At 45.0% G+C, this 19,506-nt stretch overlaps 1 protein-coding gene across 4 annotated transcripts in view; it reads right to left on the bottom strand.

Annotated features, from left to right (window-relative positions):
• Mbs (Myosin binding subunit) overlaps nucleotides 1-19,506 on the bottom strand; it is a 98,794-nt gene that overhangs the window by 53,939 nt on the left and 25,349 nt on the right. For all 4 annotated transcript variants that reach the window (XM_065448964.1, XM_065448965.1, XM_065448962.1 and 1 more), the window contains exons 2-7: nucleotides 16,161-16,291; nucleotides 14,829-14,947; nucleotides 11,283-11,442; nucleotides 5,250-5,469; nucleotides 3,458-3,647; nucleotides 1,776-2,092 (exon numbers count right to left, since the gene is read on the bottom strand). In XM_065448964.1, coding sequence (XP_065305036.1) covers nucleotides 1,776-2,092; nucleotides 3,458-3,647; nucleotides 5,250-5,469; nucleotides 11,283-11,442; nucleotides 14,829-14,947; nucleotides 16,161-16,291 — 1,137 coding nt within the window. The remainder of the gene's footprint in view (nucleotides 1-1,775; nucleotides 2,093-3,457; nucleotides 3,648-5,249; nucleotides 5,470-11,282; nucleotides 11,443-14,828; nucleotides 14,948-16,160; nucleotides 16,292-19,506) is intronic.

The raw sequence follows: 19,506 nt of genomic DNA on the forward strand, positions 1-19,506 counted from the left end.
CCTTTCTCATCTGAGTGCTGTGAATGGCGTGGGAGTCAAATGCAGAGGGTTTGACATAGACAAGCATGACTATTTCCCAGCTACAGCAGAACCTCGTTCATACGATCTCAATGTGTGACTCTGCGCCAACGTTTGCAATCGAGAACACAAAAAGATGCCTCAATACAGATACGTTTCTTTTTTGCCAATTCATATGTCCCCAGAAAACATGCTCTTTCGGCACGAAGGAGGACCACACGATCAAGAACAGTAGCTGGCAACTGCAGCAGCTATCTCGCAATACTTGCCCGCCCGTCTCTCAAGTGAAAATGCTGGTGCGCATTCAGTTTCCCATTTTGGTGCCGACAAATCTCCTCCCAGGTGATTTCACACCGCATTCACAGTTATCGCCACTAACTTTAATGCGATAAGCATCTATTCCTATCTGTTTCACAGAACGTGGGGTCTAGTGCGACTGGGAGCAGACTGCACACTTTTAGTAGGCGATAACCCAATCGCACCACCGTTCCCTGCTGTAGGTGGTGCAAAATGAGCATCATGTTTCGCACTGGCTGCATCGTAGGCATTATATTCCGACGTCATTCACCTGACTGATTTCGTTTCGATTTAACATCGCTGTTTTTGAACACTATGCAATAGGAAAATGACGTGTGGCTCAAACTGCTCAGGGCCCGCCAGCGCAGTGTGGTGTCGTGGCACCTCACGCTGCAATGATTTGCGCTGCAACGATTCGTGTAATGCTTTGAGTTGTGTGTATGTCAACTACAGTTATGTCTGTCAAATCTTTTAGTGACTTTAGGTTGTATGTTTTCCCGGTTAGTATGTTCTTCCTCATGTTTTTCTTTCAAAACCTATGAACGAGGTTCTACTGTATACTTGTCTCACCATGTTGCACAACACCAACTTGAACAGCTGTCCTCACTTTTGCCGTACTCTATTTCATACGCAGCAGGTAATGCTAAGAAGGCTAGAGAGACTACTACTCTCCCAGCCCACACTCATAAATCAAAAGATAGTGTGTCACACATGAAAGATATAGGTATGCATCATGTGATTTGAGGTAACATTAGGTCTCATACTTATATGTCGCAAAATATCATCCAAATATTATCTGGAAGACGTCGCAGATCTGGACCTATTTAGCACTGGACAAGTGGAGCGACACATTCCTGCGGCTAGCGGCCATGGTGCACCACTCAAGCTCACGACCGAAAGTGCAGCATGTCACGGTACTTGAAGTGCATAAACTTGCATCTAAAAGTTGTAGTTGCAATATGTGAAGTAGTCAAGAAAGTGTGGCAAACCAAAAGCAAATGGACTGCGAAATGTGTGACGAGAGGCTTCTACGATTGTACTGCCTGCATAGTGTCTGTAGAAATGCCTGTTATGTATGAAACGGAATAATCACAGCAACAGAGGGCTGCAACAAATTTGTTGGGGCTTGGGCTTTGAAGGTCCTCATTTATTTTTTTAATTATTTATTTTCTCTGTAGTTCCGCCATGCCCTTCCCGACACAGGCTCATGAACCATCCTGCCAATAAATGGACTATTCCTTTACTCCCTTCCAAGGGGGTATTCTTATTTCACAGACAGAGGACATGTTACGGTAAATATAAAGGAAATAAAATGTAGCTGGTTTATCAATGTCCTCAATCGAGAAGGAGCTTTCCGCTGTGAAGGGAGGTTGCGGTGGTCAGCGAGTCAAGCGAGTCAAGTGCATGCAGAAGCAATTAAACAGAAGCCATGAAAAAGAAGAAAAAAAAAGAGTGCTAGCCTTGTCGTCGATGGTGATGGTTGCCACGGTGACAGGCGGTGATTCGACGCTCCTCGGGGCCAGCCCGGGGTGGGTGACCGTCACCTCCGCAGAGACCGGCTCCGCGTTGTCAGGACTCGGCCGCCGCAGCCGCCTCAGCGCCAGCGTCACCTCCTCCTCCTTCTCCGGCTGCAGCTTCGGCTTGTTGTCCGCAGCGGCATCAGTGCCCAGGTATGCGTTGCTCACCGCCCGGTTCACCTCGTTCTTTCGCGCCACCTGCCGCTCCTCGGGTGAGCTTGGGTGCAACCGGATCTCCCGCTCCTCTGACTTGCGCTCAGCTGCACGGGATAAATGTCCACCCATGAATTTGTTTTATTCACCCAATGCACAATGTATTATTTTCGATGTGCTGAGTTTGATACCTCAAAAATGAATAAATGGAGAAAACTATTTAAAAGCTTACAGTAGCGTTTTCTATGTGCTGGAGTGGAGTTCCAGTTGTGGATGGTCCCGAAAACCGATTACTGATCGACTACATTGAAACCTCATTGATGGGTTTCTTCACTGTTGCGTTTTGCCGGCTGCTACATCACATTTTTGTGGTCCCAATCTAAAGCTCACTAACGTGATTGCATTATGTTCCCATCCTGCAATGTTCCTACATCTTGCATTGTGTTCATGCAGTGGTCACACAAGTTTAGTGGTGCAAAAGCAAATTAGCTCTTGCACATTGCTATGAAGACGATAAATGTCATAGAAACTGGCATGGCCTCATTCTTAACCCCCCAAATGCTGGCAAAATATTCAAAAATACCTTCAGAAAATTATATTCTTTTTTGTAGCACATCTGGATAAAAATTTACATGTTTACAATTACATTACATGTTTACAATTTACATCAAGATAAAATTTTAAATACATGTGACATAGGGATAGTAAATTCACAACTTGTGTCTAAAAATACACAAATTTAGGCATCGGCGGAATCTTTCGTACATTTAACTTCATTCACTGCCATGCTGTATCAGAACTATCGCTGCAGTTGGCTACATCAGAGTATGCGGATGTGCCTATAGCAGAGAAAACACTGCCATCACTGTCAATGCTTTCATGCAGAAGCAAGTCATCTTTAGACCTTGATGACTCGATCAAACAAAAGACGTGCTCTCACGACAAGCGCTGCAATACGCAACTGGCAGGAGCCATTTTTTAAAATCTCTGCTCGATGAGCGTTGACCACATAGACGAAAGGAGCCTTTAGGCCCCCTAGTGGCGAAAGAGGGAACTTGCCAGAACACCAAAATGGGTAGGATCGGTTTGGCCCTTTACTGGCACATAGAGCATCCAAATACATGGACGAGCCACACGTCTTCGCCACTAATGGTAAAAATAAATAAATTATAAAGAAAAGAAACTAACTGAGTAAGACTCCTCTACGGTTAACAACTTCTTATGCAACCTGACGCACACGACAATTGTGTTAAAGCACTAGTTGGCATTAGCACGCAAGAGATCTGCATGCGTCTGTGTACTAATGGGTAGAGCACTGGGCATCCGTGGTTCGATCTCATAATTGGACAAAGATTTTTTTTTTAATTAAAGAGGCCGAAAATGATGCGAGACAGAAGCGTCCCTGCCTACCTGCAGCAAAATGCCTGGTACTAGGCAACGAATTATTCGCATGAAAAAAACAAGGGACTGACCCTCTTCGTCGACTTTGGCGAGCAGGAGCTGCGACTCGATGGCGTTGCGCTCAGACGAGGTGTCCTTCACCACGACGCTGTTCTTGTCGGCCAGACTCATGCGCGTGACGGATGTGCGACGTTTGAGGGGCGGCGGCCGCTGCGCTTTACGCTCCAGGATCTCCTGGATTTCAGGACGCTCCTTCTGCATCTGTGCGCGGTAATGAACAATGGCAGAGGATCAATCTAGACAGAACTGCTTTTGTTTATTCGTAAGGTTGCCTTGGGGCATAAAATGATAGAAGTGTAACGATGATGCAACGCGAGCAAGCTTAGCACAAAGCAAGCGTGCGTTACAATGGTCGCTGTGACAGGAGTTGGAATTCGTTATGAAATGGACGGCACTTCATTAAAAAGCTCATAATGCAATAATTGCGCCGAAGTTGGAGTACTTGTCAGTGTTATGCTGCTACTTGTCAGTGTTATGTCAGTGTTATGCTCCTCTTGCTACAAGAGACGTCTGCTTAGAAATGGTACTCAAGAGAGTACTATGGTAAAGTTTTAACAAATACGACAGGCTAGACTATCCAACTAAATTCGAGCACGGGACATACCTACACCCGTGTTATGCAGAAAAATTGAGCGTGAAATTCTTACCGATGTATTCTATCTGGATCAGTCAGCTTAAGTCAACCCTCGGCTCTAAAAAACACCGACACAATGTACAACCCGTCATACTACTCACGAGCACTCACTGCAGCGAATTTCTGCAAAAACGTCAGCTTACGAACATTTTTTTCCCCATGTATAGAATCAAACTGGAACTCTCTTCCCGAGCATGCAATCGATGCAGCTAACTCTGATGGAGCCGTTGAACTGCCTCTACCTTTTTGAACATTTTTTTCATGTTATTTTACAGCACGAGTTACTACTGTAAAGTTCTGCCAAATGTTTGTGTTTTTCTTATTTCTTTTAATGTGTGCATATTGAGTGTATTACATGTAGGTGGTGGTGGAAACTATTTCTGTCCGCCAAGTTAACAGGGCAGGCTTCATCCTGCCTGGGCATCTGCCATGGGCCCTGGAGCTCTGGCGGCGTTGCTGGCCCGCTGGACTGTCCACAACTGACCCTCTGGGGCCGAGCTGAGCAGTGCAGCACACTAACGCATGCACAGGCTTTTGCTACAGGCTGTCTCCCCATTGCTACTCGTCAGCCCATTGTATTCCCAGAGCATATGCTCAAGAGTTGCTCTTGAGGCCGTATAACTTACATTCACTTGTTTTGTATATATCTGGATAAATTATGGATGTCTGAATTGTTGCTACACTCCAGCCTGGGCCACTAAGGCGTGCAGTATTGTGAAAGAATACATAAAATAAATAAAATAAAAAAGTGGGGAGGCCATGACAGAGCAGTAGTAACACACATGTGGAACTAAAACAGTGCAGGAACTAGTGCATTTCCACTGATACCTGTCAGCAGCCACCTCATCTGTCAGTTATCATAGTGTCACAAAGTCAGTTACTACGAAATGCCACCAAGTCAAGTGGCCTTTACAACTGTATTTAATGCTTCAGATTGAAATAAATAAAGAAAGCAAAGTCGCCAAGAAGCCTCACAAAGATTTCCTGCTTCGTATTTTGTACAAAGCAGTGTTGGGCCACCCCTCCATTTCAGTTAGTCCGGTCTAAAATACGGGCTCTGCAGTGGGAACCACAAAAAGCTTTGAGTGCTGATATATGACTGCATGAAGGTCCACTGAGCAATGTTTGTGTGTAAATCTAATATGGTGGCAAGCAGCAAAGTAACGCACGCTGTCCTGCTTCTTGCGAAGCTCCTCTAGCACAGGCAGCACTTCAGGGTCGGCAAGGTCGAAGCACGTCTGGCCCACGTAGTTGGGCAGCGCCATATTGGCCAGGTTCTCGCACAGCAGACGACAGGCTGCCTTCTGCCCCCAGTGTGCAGCAGCGTGCAGGGGCGTCCAGCCGTCCACGTCCTGAGCGTTCAGGTCCACGCCGGCCTGGATCAGCACGCTGCGAGGAGGACCAGAAAAAGAAAGAAGACAAAATTAAAGCGCATGCGCAGACGCCGCTATATTGAGTGCCAGCCAGACATAAGGCACAGGGAAGATGGACACAGCAGGGACCACTCTTGTATCCACCAACATTCATCCATCCCGCACGATGCTCCGGATGCTCAAGTTTGCTGCTCTGACACTCGGGCAATGGTGAGAGCTGGTGTTAAAGTTAAGTAGCGATGACAAGAGATGCTGTTAGTGTTTCGACACTGGTGCCACCTGACAGCATGAATAGCTTAAGTATGAGAAGTTCCTACGTCCTATTTGGCTTCGGGATGCCGATGTGGGTGCAGATTGGCCGCCCACTTTTCGGTGTATTTTGCAGGACTATCCTATGGATGGCTTCCCAGTTGTCGCAATCAGTGCAAGGAAAACAGCACACCAGAAGGAAGGACAGCAACCCATCGCACCCCTGAATTTTGTCGTCAAAATTTGATTTTTTAAAATTTCCCGTGTAAGGATCGCACCCCGAACTTGCCGCAGCGATATGTTGTGTGCCAAGCCAGCTAATAGTGATCGCACTTACCATCTGTCGAATGCTACGCGAACGATTCTTTAAGACAAACCAAGCGGTCTGCACGCACCAAAAATTCTTAAGCAGATGCCCCATTTCATTCCTTTCATCACTTTCTGCACTTCCATGACAAAAATAAGCTACAACCAAACTTGCCTTTATTATGTGTAGGTTTTATGTGTAGGTTTTATGTGTAGGTTTTATGAAGGTTGTGGTCAACAACAACAAAAAAGCCACCTTTCGATTCTTCTCGTCTGCACTCATGGGCATGCAACAAATCATGAGTGGCAATGATAGTAGCCAGGTTTACATTGATACGCTGGAAGTGTACCCTATTCATACGCCGACGCTTGTAACACAGCTAAGATCTGACGTAGTAGTTCTGCAGAAACCCGCAAGGTGGAGTAAAGTAATGAGCAAAGGAAAAATCAGACATCCACCTGTTCGTAGCAATTGCTACAAAGGAAACCCATACGGGTTCCTCTAAAGAAAAGTCTCAGAGTTGAAGAAAAAATTCGTCCTGGTCCGGGACTCGAACCCGGGACCACCGCCTTTCCGGGGCAGCCGCTCTACCATCCGAGCTAACCAGGCGGCTAGCAGATGGCAGGGCGAAGACGAACTTGTCGACAACACGAAGCAAAGGCAAGCGTTTGACGTAGTAGTTCTGCGGAAATGCGCAAGGTGGAGTAAGTGAGCAAAGGAAAAATCAGACATCCACCTGTTCATAGCAATTGCTACAAAGGAAACCCAAACGGTTTCCTCTAAAGAAAAGTCTCAGAATTGAAGAAAAATTCGTCCTGGTCCGGGACTCGAACCCGGGACCACCGCCTTTCCGGGGCAGCCGCTCTAAGATCTTCACCCACCCTTAACGGAAACGTGCCGTATTAGGATAGTAGTGAAGACAAATGGCTGCAGTTTCCACAGCATGCCCGCCATGTGTTCCTATGTCACTGGCAACTAAGCACGCCTTTCTGTTTCTGTCCTCTCAAAATGGACATGGCAATATTACTGCCGCAAACTCGCCTACATTAACGATATTATCCATTACTGATACGGAAGAAACTGTTTTAATGCACGTAATGTACTCACGAGAAGAAAAAATCGCATTCGGCTTGCTCCACCAGCCACCATTTTTGTTTTGATGTCCCGCACTACATAGAGCGGCAGCCACCTAATTGTTGGCCTGTTGTCATCCCGCAGCAAACGCTGATGAAAACAAAAATTTTTTTTTCTTTTTGTGGGAAATTTAACTTGCGTAATGATTGCACCCCGGAATTTGCGTCAATTTTTTTTGACGGAAAGGTGCGATCATTATGCAAGTAAATACGGTAATGACCCTGGCCTGCCCTGCAATGCTCGTTCACACAACCAATCAGTTTCTCGTCATTCCTGTACATTTGAGGCTTGCGGACACTTGGGCCACCATTTCATTGTGTTGCTTTCCCACACGTTGCCTTCGTTTTAGTGTGATACCAGTGTGAAGTGGCAGAATCTGCCGTTCACCGTGAAGTTTGAAATTATCGAGTCGAGCGTGGAGAGAAAAACTCTGGCATTGCCACAGCATTTAGGCTGACATTAAGAAGGTAACAATCTAAAACTTCTCCATTGTGCCGGTTTCTGCAGTGCCGATGATGGGTGAGAAGTGTTCTGACAAGTTGTCGGTTTCCATGAAGTTTGGATGGAGTTGTCAGTATTTCCAATATCCATTGGTGGGTCCATGGTCAAGCTTGTGTCTGTGGACGATGCCGAACAAGGAATTCATTACCGACATTGTGAATTGGAAACGAAAGAAGAGAACAGTGAAGACAACTCGGATCCTGTGCCCACCCATGCCAACGTGATGCGTTTGCTCTCCCTGTACTCGTGCAGGCGTGGAAGGCTGCGGCCTCAGCTGCTCTGAGTCTAACGTGTGAAAATGCGTGTTCTTTCAGGCAACAAAAATATTTCAGCAGAAGTACATTCAGGACTATTTCATGCCACAGTCAACCCAAAGTCCATTTAGTCAATAATGTGCTGTTACAAATTGTATGTGCTTTTATGTTGTCTAATTTTTTTAGAACGTTTATATCAGACTATGCCCTGTACTGAACTGGTAGGTGTCTTTTGCAAGTTCAATATACAGTGGAATCTCGTTGATACGATTCTCACGGGCACCGAAAATAGAAACGTATTATCCAAAAATCGTATTATCCAAAACGGACTCCAAAAGATCGCGAATAATACATACTTGGCACAGAACTTGCTTTTATTAAGGGGGGAGGCTACCCTGGAGACCGAACTTTCTTATTTTTTAAGATATCCAGATGAAACTTTCAGGATATGTTCACACCACCGAACTATGAGGAACTGCAAAGTTTCATGAAGATATGTTTATTAGTTCCAGAGTTATTGAGGTTTAACTAGGTGATTCATGTATATGCCTGAGGAAAAGCCTGGAGAAATGCCAGGACATCGTAGGAAGCTGAAATTCACTGTGATGATTCCTTGATAGATATCCCAGGGGGCTAAAGAGCCCTTTTCTTTAATTTCCCCTCCAAAAAATTTTAAGACAACTTTGAATTTGATGTAGCCAGAAATGACCACATTCATGAAAAATTAATTGCTTATTATAAATTAACTGCACCAACTTTCAAAAAAAGAAGCCTGTTACCCCCTGGCAAAGTCACTCAGGAACAGAATAAAAAAAACGGCATACAAATCTGAAAAGCGGTTCTTGAGATATCGCCTTCCCTAGCACCACTACTAGCGAAAAAATACATTCCGAGAAAACAGGCCTTGAAGTTGAACACGTGTTTTTTTTTTTATTAGAAAGCTCCTGCGGAGCTTCTAATTAGCTCTTGCGGCTCCAGGCACACTCAGTGTGTCGGATTTTCGACTGGCGACAGCCGAAAGCACAGTTTAGCCGCTGAAAAGCGTCTACGCAGTCGGCACTCGCTGCGGAAGATAGGAAGTTCGATGCTCGTACAAGACGCATATCGCGCTCCCGTGCACCGAACATCTGCACTGTCTTGGGCTTTGCCGGCATCGCGTGCAGCGAAGAACTAGCGAAAAAAAAAGAAAGCTGAGCAAATAATCTAAAAGATAGCGCTAGGCGATGAACAGCTCGAAAGCAGGCGAGCAAGGGACGCGAGCGCGCCATCACAGGGAGGAGCCGCCGCCGCGCGCGCAGCAGCCAATGGCAGGCGCGCTTTAGCCCGCGGGATTTGAGCAGCCGCCGCCGCCGGCGCAGCAGCCAATGGTAGGCGCGCTTTACCCCGCGGGATTTGAACGCGCTGCTCCGGCCAATCAGCGCTCCGCATCACATCGCGGAAAAACGCCATTAGCGCCTCAACCGCACCGACAATGCGGTGCGTTTGGTGTGCGAGCTTGCAAAAATTGCTCCCAGAGGCCGCCACACTGCTGCAGGCGCTGTGCAGAAGCACGGCCGGACTCTAGCCGAGCCGAGCCAGGCCAAGCCTCGAGCATACAAAGCGCGCGTCGCCGCGTCTTTAGTCCGCCGTGCCTGTCGTTTCGCTCGATGTTAATTTCAGTAGCTCTGCCCACCCGCTTCAAAGGACTGGCTCTGATGTTATCATCATACAGAAGACGTTTCCGGGATCGTATTATCCAAACCGACGTGGAAATACGATCGTATTAGCCGTACAAAAATGCATTTACCTCTATAGGGCATCGGCCGGGAACGAAAAAAAAAACGTATTATGCCGAAAAACGTATTTAGCCGAATCGTATCAACGAGATTTCACTGTAACTGGGTTCAACTGTACAGATAGCACTGTGGTAGACAGATACGCAATAGTTAGCTATTGATATATATTTCTGCAATCCTTGGCTAGTGATATAGCAGAAACTTTGTGATAACTGGCTGTCAATAACACACTGTTCATACAATTGGGAACAGGGAAACATCGTGAAATTTATGTTGCAGTGTTTATGTGCGGCACGTAATGAAATTTTACACTATCAATTAGTGTGCTCGACAGTGCTATCAATGTGAAAGGGCACTCTCAATATATAGTACTGATAATGACTCAACGACCAACGGTACACTACTGACAGTATTGCCTCGCTACACCCCACACTGCTGTCTTCCTTTTGCTGCAGAAGAACTTCAGTTTGGCCTAGTTGGTGTTTACTGCATATCATATTGACCGCAAATAAAGACGGAGACAGCAGGAGAGAACACAAAAGAGAAACGACACGGGCGGTACCGACACCTCCCATGTCGTTTTTTGTGTTCTATTCTGCTGTCCCTGTCCTTTTGCTGGTTTCCACGATGCAACCCTATGAACTTGTACAGCGTATTAATTATTCTTCCCATTCAACTTCACACTGCGACCACATCCCCAAATGACTTAGGCCTAGGAGCACGGCACAGACACAACATACACACGCAGTGGCGTAGCAACGAGGGGGGCCGCGGGGCCATGGGCCCCGGTTGCAAGGCGCCAGTAGGGGGGGTGTCATATACGCCTGAAGACACCCCTCCTTCTGCAGGCTACACCCGGAGGGGGGGCGTGACAGAAGACCTATGGGCCCCGGGTGCCAGACGACCTAGCTACGCCACTGTACACACGTGTCAACATCATCATCAGTCTATCTTATGTCCACTGCAGGATGAAAGGCGTCTTCCGACGATCTCCAACTGCCGCAGTCCTGCGCCAGCTGACCAAATTTCTTAATTTCATAACACCCTAATCGCCTGACGTCCTCGACTACACTTCCCTTCTCTTGGTACCCATTCCGTAACTGGTAGGCCATCAGTTTTCAGCCCTACACATTACGTATTCAGCACGGCTCCATTTCTTCCTAGAATACTAGAATATTGGCTACTCCCATTTGCTCTCTGATCCACGCAGCTGTCCTGCTGTCTCTTAATGCTATGCCTAAACTTTTTCATTCCATCGCTTGTTGCACTGTCAACTTCTTCTGAGGCTTCCGTCTTAACCTACAAGTTTCTGCCCCATGTGTTAGTACCGGTAAAACACAATGATTGTACACTTTTCTTTTCAAGGATAGCAGTACGCTGCTGGTCATGATCTCGCAGAGGCTTCCACATGCACTCTGACCCATTTTTATCCTTGTGTAAACGTTCTTATGATCAGGGTTCCCTGCGTGTAACTAGCATAGATAAACATACTCTTGCACTGATTCTAGGGGCTGACTGCCGGTCATGAATTCAGATTGCTACGCCAGACTATTGAGCAATACTTTAGTCTCAGACATGTGTGTACTCGTGCGTGGGTGTGAGCACTGACCTCATGACCTTGAGGTAGCCCTTGGCAGCCGCCACATGAAGGGAGGTGGCGCCCGTCTTGGGGTGCACCTTGTCTGGCACCCGGTTGTTGTTCAGCATCTGCTTGGCGTCCTCCAGCATTAGCCGCTCCTCCTCGTTGCGAGCAGCTTCGCAGTCCACATCTGCGTGCACAGGAAGATCGGTTGTCCAAAATCCGACAAAATCCGGCAGTTTGTCCAGACAAATGGAGGCAAAGATCCGATGTGCTGTTGTGGTTACCGACGGTCGAGAGTAATGTGAGTGTAAAGAATTAGAGAGGGAATTGATTTTGTTCGACTCAATTAACCGACTGATCAGTTGATTTATGCAGGGGAATGTCCAAAGTCGAGCATTCATTTGATTTTCGCTGCTCGTCGGGGCAACCACCATGTGCAAATGGTTCTTGCTTGCTTGAATATAAATGTAATTCAGTTCACCGACTGACTGAGTGGTTGATTCGTACAGGGATGGCAAAGAAGCATTCAATTTGCCTTTCCCTGCTTTTCGAAGCAATGTCCATGTACAAACAATTTAGTTTAAACAAATGTAGCTCAGTTGATTGATTGATTGACTGATTGATTGATTGATTGATTGATTGATTGACCCACTGCAGTGCACAGTGGCTATGGCACTCTGCTACTAAGCACAAGGTTGTGGGTTTGACTCCCAGCCACAGTGGCTGCATTTCAGTTTGCAACAAACAAAAAATGCTTGTGTATATACTTTAGTTGCATACTATAAAATTTCAAGCGGTAAAAATTAATTGAGCCCTCTTAATTGACATTCCTTACAACTGACAGCGCAGTTTGGTAATGTCAAGTCCCATAATTTAGATTGGTTGAATGACTGACCCAGAAACGGAAAATGCAGTTTGAGTGGTTGAGCAATTGGATAATTCATTGATTGATGCAAGACAAAGTGCAGTTTCTTCGATTGAGCGGATTTATTGGTTGGGTCATTCACTGGTGCACAGATAACGTGAACAGAATGTGCCAAGTTTAATGAAGAGAGCTGCTCATTGTAAAAAGAAAAAAAAAAGATGCGAATAATCAGTTGCCTCATTTGTTGCAGTACGGTGGAAAGCGCTCGTCCTGTGCCCTTCCTTTTTGTGTTGCTGCCGTTTCCTGCACTGATCCAAAGATACTCCTTTGTTGACACCCCTTGCCTTCAGCTTGTGCCACAGGGGCATTCCTGTTCGCGCTTTTCCTCCGGCTTCAACTTGGCCCTGCAGCATTCCTCGCTGTCAAACAAGCTGCCGCTCTGCCCTTGGGGGTCACATCCCAGAGCATCTCTCTCACGAGGGATGCTTGAGCCACAAGGCCAGTGCATTGTGGTTGCTAGATGCAGGACGAACAATGGCCAATGCCAGGGGGCGCACAACCACGGAAACAATGCACCCTTCCGCTCCGCGCTTGCAACGTAATAAACAAGGGTGCAAGAGTGCTTTTGAAAGCTAACATACAAAAAGTGCCCCTGCAGCGGCCTCCTGGCAGCAACACCCTTTCGCTGCGGCTCGACATGCGTCCCTCACTGCCCTGACAAAACAGTGACACCAAGCAGGGGACGTCAGACGAATGCTGAAAAATGGAGTACAAAAGTATGCAAAGAGAGAGAGAGAGAGAAAAAAAAAGGTGTGCCACCCACATCGTGAGAACACAGGAGAAAGAGGGCACGATGCACGCACGCTAACCAGAGATTTCGTTTGCGACTAGTTGTCAAGTTATTCTTGGCGAAGGAGGGGGAATGCGTGGGTATCAGAGAGGGTGGGGGGGTGGGGGTGCGGGGGAGTGAAGCCAAGAAATGGTGCCAGAAACCAGGGACATTCCTGAGGGGGTTGAAATGAGCGGGTGGCAAGCACGAGGTAATCGGAAAAAAATTTGCATTAAATTCCAATTTGACTCTGTTACAGAATAAAAAAATACAGAATCCAAAAAAGAAGAAAAAATATTGGTGAAGTCTCACATTCCGCAACAGTCCAGTGGGTTATTATAGATGCCATAAAGGAGGACCCTGGATTATTTCCGGTTCCATAGGTTTCTTTACCCTTCTGTGGCATAGATGAGCTGTGGTTGTCCGTGTGTTACTAGTAAAGAAGGCCATGATTGAGCTCAGCTCTTCGACGGTACTTTTCATTTTCATGCAGTTTTAATATTCTAGTCAATGATGCTTTTTATTTTCTTTCTTGAGCTTCACGGTTACAATAAATGTTTGGGATTCTAAAAGGAATAAATGCTCTAACTATCAACGACATTGCCTTTTGTAAATTATTTAAGATAAAAAAAAATATGACCAATTTTGGTCAGGATTCCGGACATGGCAGAAAAAGGGTAATGTATTTAAACTAAGCCCATGACTGGAAGTGCGGAATATATTGCTGTCTTCGTATTGCAGATTCTGTTCGTCTCTTTAAGAGACCAACAAAATTTCACTTTGGCTGAATTCGCTTATGATAAGCAATCCTGGAAAAGCAGTGGGGCTGGTGCTCTTATCAATCTTATCTGATGATCTTATCAATAGCCTCTAAATATTATCCCCTCAGCAGAAGACCCATGCATCTGGTGGTCGGCAGATGTATTTTCAATGCACCACCAGTGTCACCTTATCTTGGAAGTCATGCAAAGGAGCTGGGTGGGTTCTCAACATTCTAAGTTCTATGAGTGGTAATGGTAGCATTTCTTTTTACTTCGACATCAAAAACATGTCTTTTATAGTCTTTTGTGACACATCCACACATACTATTTCAACCGTAAAATTCTGCACTGAAGCTGCTATGCCATGATATATATTCTATCTATAACTAGGCTTTTTACGTGCTTCAAACTTTCTTTTTTTGTTGAGGTTGACCATTGCAGTTAGTAAACAACTTACATCAATTGCCTTAGTTTAGCTTTTTCCAGAGTTGGTTATTTTCTATTTGCTACTCTGACTTCTATATTCCTTATTCTGCGTATTTATGTTTGCATCTAAATTTTCATGCATTCATGTCATGCTGTATAATTCGGAATATTATACTGCTCATTGTATACCATATTATTTGCACATCCCCTCTGTAATCAGAATTTAAATTATATTGTGTGGTTTGACATGCCAAAACCATGATCCGACTCTGAGACACACTGTAGTCGGGCACTTTACGTTAACTTTGACCAACTGGGGTTTCTTAATGTGCACTCGTATTTAAGTACACAAGAGCTTCTGCAGCTGCAGCTTCTGCATGCAGCTGCTACAACTGTGATTGATTTTGTAACCTTAAACTCCCATCTCTAATGTCCATATGCATATACCTCGGGGGCATAATAAATAAACAAATACATTAGCAAACAAGCAAACTATTGCGTACACTTGCATTCTGCCCCTACCCAACACAGGGCTACAATGGTTGGGAGTCGAACCGATGACCTTGTGTTTGGAAGTAGAACGCCTTAGCAACTGAGCAACTGTTAGCGTGTTAGGTGGACACAAAATTCAGCGATTGCAGGATTTGCAAAAGTTATACATATAGAAATCTTGAATCTCGGCATCTACTCACTGAGCCTGTCAATCTCGGCTTGCAGCAACTCCTCCATCTCCTCGGACTCGGCGATGTCAATGGGCAGGTCACCATCGTTGTTTACTCGGGAGACGTCTGCTCCATGCTCAATCAGGTACCTGCAAAGGATATTTTTTTTATTAAAAAATTATGCAGATCCCATGAATGCAAATCCCAGAATCAATGTTATGCATAACATTCTGCAGGTAGCTGGCTACACAGCATCACTGGAGTTTTGCAAGGCTCTACCAGATTACTCTGTTAATACATTTGTGTAAGGTAAGCAGTTGTTTATGCGATACGAGTGTGTACGTGTGTGACAACAGCAGGTAGACAATGACAATGGTATGACAGTGGTGCCTGGATACCAGCAAACCATCGAACACCATTTGTCCTTTCAGTGAAGGGGCATGAAACGATAAGACAGTAACCTGCCACGAACTGTTTCGTACAACGCAAGGAATGCTTTGAATTAAAAGAGCCATAATGCACTGTTATGCTGACTTTTGCAGGTAATAAGCCTCCGCTTCCAAGAGTAATGGTGAGAGCAGTGCAGCATTCACACTGGCAAGCCGCATGACTAACTAGGTTGCCAATGGGCACTTTGGTCAAAAAAGCAACTCCTCAAGGTCAGTTGCTGGCAGCTTAATTTTTCGGCTCTGTGGCTGGAGTCGCAAAGCAGCCAAGGCAATGAGCAGCACACAAGCAAGACATCAAAGCGTGCTGATGGTTAATTGATGTAGCAATGGCGCAAACGAGTGGATGCAAACAGCAAGCGCTTGTCGGTGTGAACATTGGTCGTAGCGTGTAGTTCCTTGGTCACCAGCCGAGGTTAGATGAATGACCTCTGTCAATTGCCTATGTGAGTGCCACCTAAGTTCAAATTGAACCCACATACATATTGTCCATATCCTGTCCATATCATTCACCAAGCTAAATTGACTGCCGGCCCTTGTGATACAATTACCTATTAAACCCTTCTCCTTGCTGCTATTAATAGCAAATGGTTACAGTTTGCAGTCGTCATAGGATTTTGAATGCAAAGATGTTGGTTAGACAACCCTATTTGCATGCTGCTATTCTGTCAATTCATGCTGTCTGCAAACTGGCAGAGCAGACTTTCATTTGATACATTAATTATACATTAGGTTAAGCCTTTTAACAACTAAGTATACTTTTGGGGGACACTAACCATTTCATTCAGACCTTCTAAAAGAAATTTTGTTTCCGTGCTATAACAGGCAAATAGGCATCTTGGCTCAGACAACAGTACCAAGTGGCTTTGTTGCTTGCAAGTTCATAAGCACGCAGAAGTCGAACAACACACTTTACCTGGCCACGCTGACGAAGCCACAGGAGGCTGTAGCATGGAGCGGCGTCCAGCCCTCATTGTCACCGAGGTTGAGGTCGCACCCGTGCTCCACAAGGAACTCCACCATCGCCATGTTGTCATCGATGCATGCCTGCAACGGGGTCAACAATGAAACGCATGCTGTGGTTAGGAAAATGCTAATTCTCGGTGAAGCAGTAACAAGTGCTAAAAACGAGAACACAACAATCACAACCAGTGCACGAATCATCAGTGTATCATAGTTTGTGGGCAGGCATCATCCACATGTCGAGGATGACTGACTTTTTCAGCAAAGGCACAGCAAACTAGTCAAGGCAGAATGCTTCAAGTCAGAGCAGCACACGAAATACTGACAGAAAGACCAGACAAGCAGAGGGCCCGTCTCTTCCTATCTGTCTATGTTTTGTGCACTGTTCAAAATAGAAACAGTCTACTTAGAATAAAAAGAAAAATGGAGCAACTGCTAAATTATGTTACCGGGAGCTGCCTCTCGACGGCCTCAAACAATGGTAACTCTTACAGTAACTAGCACATTAATAGTGCTAACTGAATCAAATGGCTGTTGCAAATTCATAATGAAAACAGTGCATTCGTCACACTCTGTGTTGCATGGGAATAATGTCAATATGGGCAAGTGGCATTTGGTGTTGGAGACGCTAAAAGGGAAAAAAAAAATGATTCAAGCTGTGTAGTAAATTACCCTTCCACAATACCAAAAAAGCCACTCTTACTGTGAGAAGACTCTTGGTACACCAGAAAAGAAGCAAATACGAAAGACTGGTGGCAATGCCACCGTGAAAATTCTGGCACCAGCTAGCTGTGCCGTAATTTGGTACCCTTTGCTCGAGCCTAGTTAAACTTTTATCAGTAAAAATACACCATAACATTGTATTCTGAAAGTGCCAAACACTCGAACATAGAATGTTTCAAGAACTTTTAATGAACCACAACAACCGGGATGCATGAAAATACTTTGCAATATGTGATATCACACCGGCATAATCACCCAGGAGTTCTGGCATGAAATTTAATAATGCAACAGACCGTCACACTCCTTCCTCATAAACAACCTATTACTGTGAAATCAATGGAAATAGAATTCTTCAAAAATAATTTATAAATCTAAACTGATTCAGTGTTTGTTTGGTGTCCCTTTAATGTGCTTTGCAGGCAGCCAGATGAGAACACATAGTGCAGATAGTGTTAGCTTTTTTAATTCCTGCTCAGTCTATTTGCATTAATTAAAACTTCTAGAGGGCCACAAGTATTACTTCAAGTTCTCAAAAGTTTGATATTCGAGGCTGAACACAACAATCCAATATAATTGTTATTACAAATACAGATATACTAGTGCGGTCACCTTTAAAAAGATAGCTCACCGTAGGGTGTCAATTATGTCAATAGAAATTTTGCTTTTCAGATATTCCTTCCATCATCGACATAGATGTGGTACCAGCTAAACATGACAAAATTTTAAATTTTGCAACAAGTTTTGTTGTCGACAGATGCCTTGATTGTTCATTGAGGTTACAGACGCTGTAAATGCTTCAAGCTTAAATACATGAAAGTAGAAGAACCGAACAAAGAGTTTCAAAAGCAGTGCAAACTGAATATACCAAGGCATTTCATTACCATGCATCCTATCAAACACTGCTATTAAAATAACAAAAGAAGATGTTACACAACTGTGTATGTAACAATACTGCCGGCAGCTGTGTTGATGTCTATTTTCTCACAATCCTTTTTTTATTGCGATAGCAATTATAGGGACACTCCAGGCGCACCTTTGCCATTGTTGTCGCCATGATGTCCTATATAAAGCGCAAGGGCGATAACACCGTGGCTGCCGCGTCGTATGTTGCATGTGCGAGTGAAAGCATGCAAGGGAAGTCGACGATCGCGGCTCAATCTGGTGCGCGCGGAGGAGAAAAGCGGAGAGCAGCGAAAGCGCCATCTGGGAGGGAGGAAGGGGGGCGTTGTGCTCTGACAGAAACTGCTTATTTCGCAACGGGGCGTAAGAGGAACCGACGATCGCAGCTCAATCTCGCGTGCGGTAGGGAGGAAAGTGGGGAGGCAGCAGAGGGAGGAAGGCTTCAAGACGGCTTCAAACATGGGCTTCAAGTTAAGGTGCATTTCTGAAACCATTTTGCTCGTCACACACTGCACCATGCTTGACGACATTCCTTGCACATACTTGACAACGTTCCTTGCACGTATGAAGAAAATGCTGAAATCTAGAGACAGTGGGGAGCAAATTTTTTTTTATTTAGGTCATCAATTCTGGTGCAAGAATTGTTGAAAATCCCAAAATTTAAGAATTAAAACTAAAGCATCAGGCTTACAGCTGTTAACTCGAAAATAAATAAAGCTATATAAATTTTGCAAGCAGCATCTACTGAGATATCTAAAAGTGGACAATATTGTGCTGTTGTAGCTCAGTGGCTATGGTGCTTTGCAGATGGGGACAGGGTCGTGAGTTTGACTAGGGGCTGCATTTCGATAGGTGGGAAATGCAAAGACGCTCGTGCACTTATATTTGTGCGCACATTAAATAAACCGACGTGGTACAAACTACTTGGGAGCCCTCAACTGCTGCTTCCCTTATAACTGACTGTGTAGCAAAAAAGACATCAAAACCTGCAATTTTAATTTCGAAATTGAGGCATTACACACTGCTCGAAATACATTGCCGACTGCCGAGTAGGAATTCTGGTAAAATGTCAACGTAGCAAAAATTCCATGTATGGTGTAAACTTGGTGTTTAATTTGTGCACGCTAGATGCTTCAACAGATGCAGTTCACAAAAATGCAACATCTGTTTTTAGTGCATAGTTACGGATTGGTAAACATTGCTCTTCAACTTTTTTCTTCTGCATTGCCTATTTTCTACACTGATGCATATATATAAAGCTCTAAATAATGATCTGCTTCCTACAGTGGTCAGAACTCTGCTTCATCTCTTGAATGCAACAAAGGTCATATTGGTTTAGCATTTGTCTACCGAGAGCACTTCTGTATTTTACACGTATTTGAAAGAAGCAACTGGAGTTGGCTCTAAGGTAAAGCCTCCTTTTAATATGTATGCAACATACTTTCGGCATTGCAATTTTCGACGGTGCTTGTAATTCTCGGCACATGTGTGCGCATTTGTGGACATGGTGCCCGAAGGAGATGCACAAGAAGAGCGGGATTATGGAGTGACATTGAGTCGAATCACTTCTGTGGCAACTGGGTCGATGGTGGCCTTTCATAGTAGCACCCGTCAACATGCAACGCAGCTAGAATATGAAACATCTGTGCACCTTCACTGCACCTGTATCCCAAGTT

The sequence above is a fragment of the Dermacentor albipictus genome, chromosome 10 (genome assembly GCF_038994185.2).
Source record: "Dermacentor albipictus isolate Rhodes 1998 colony chromosome 10, USDA_Dalb.pri_finalv2, whole genome shotgun sequence".
Lineage (NCBI taxonomy): Eukaryota > Metazoa > Arthropoda > Arachnida > Ixodida > Ixodidae > Dermacentor > Dermacentor albipictus.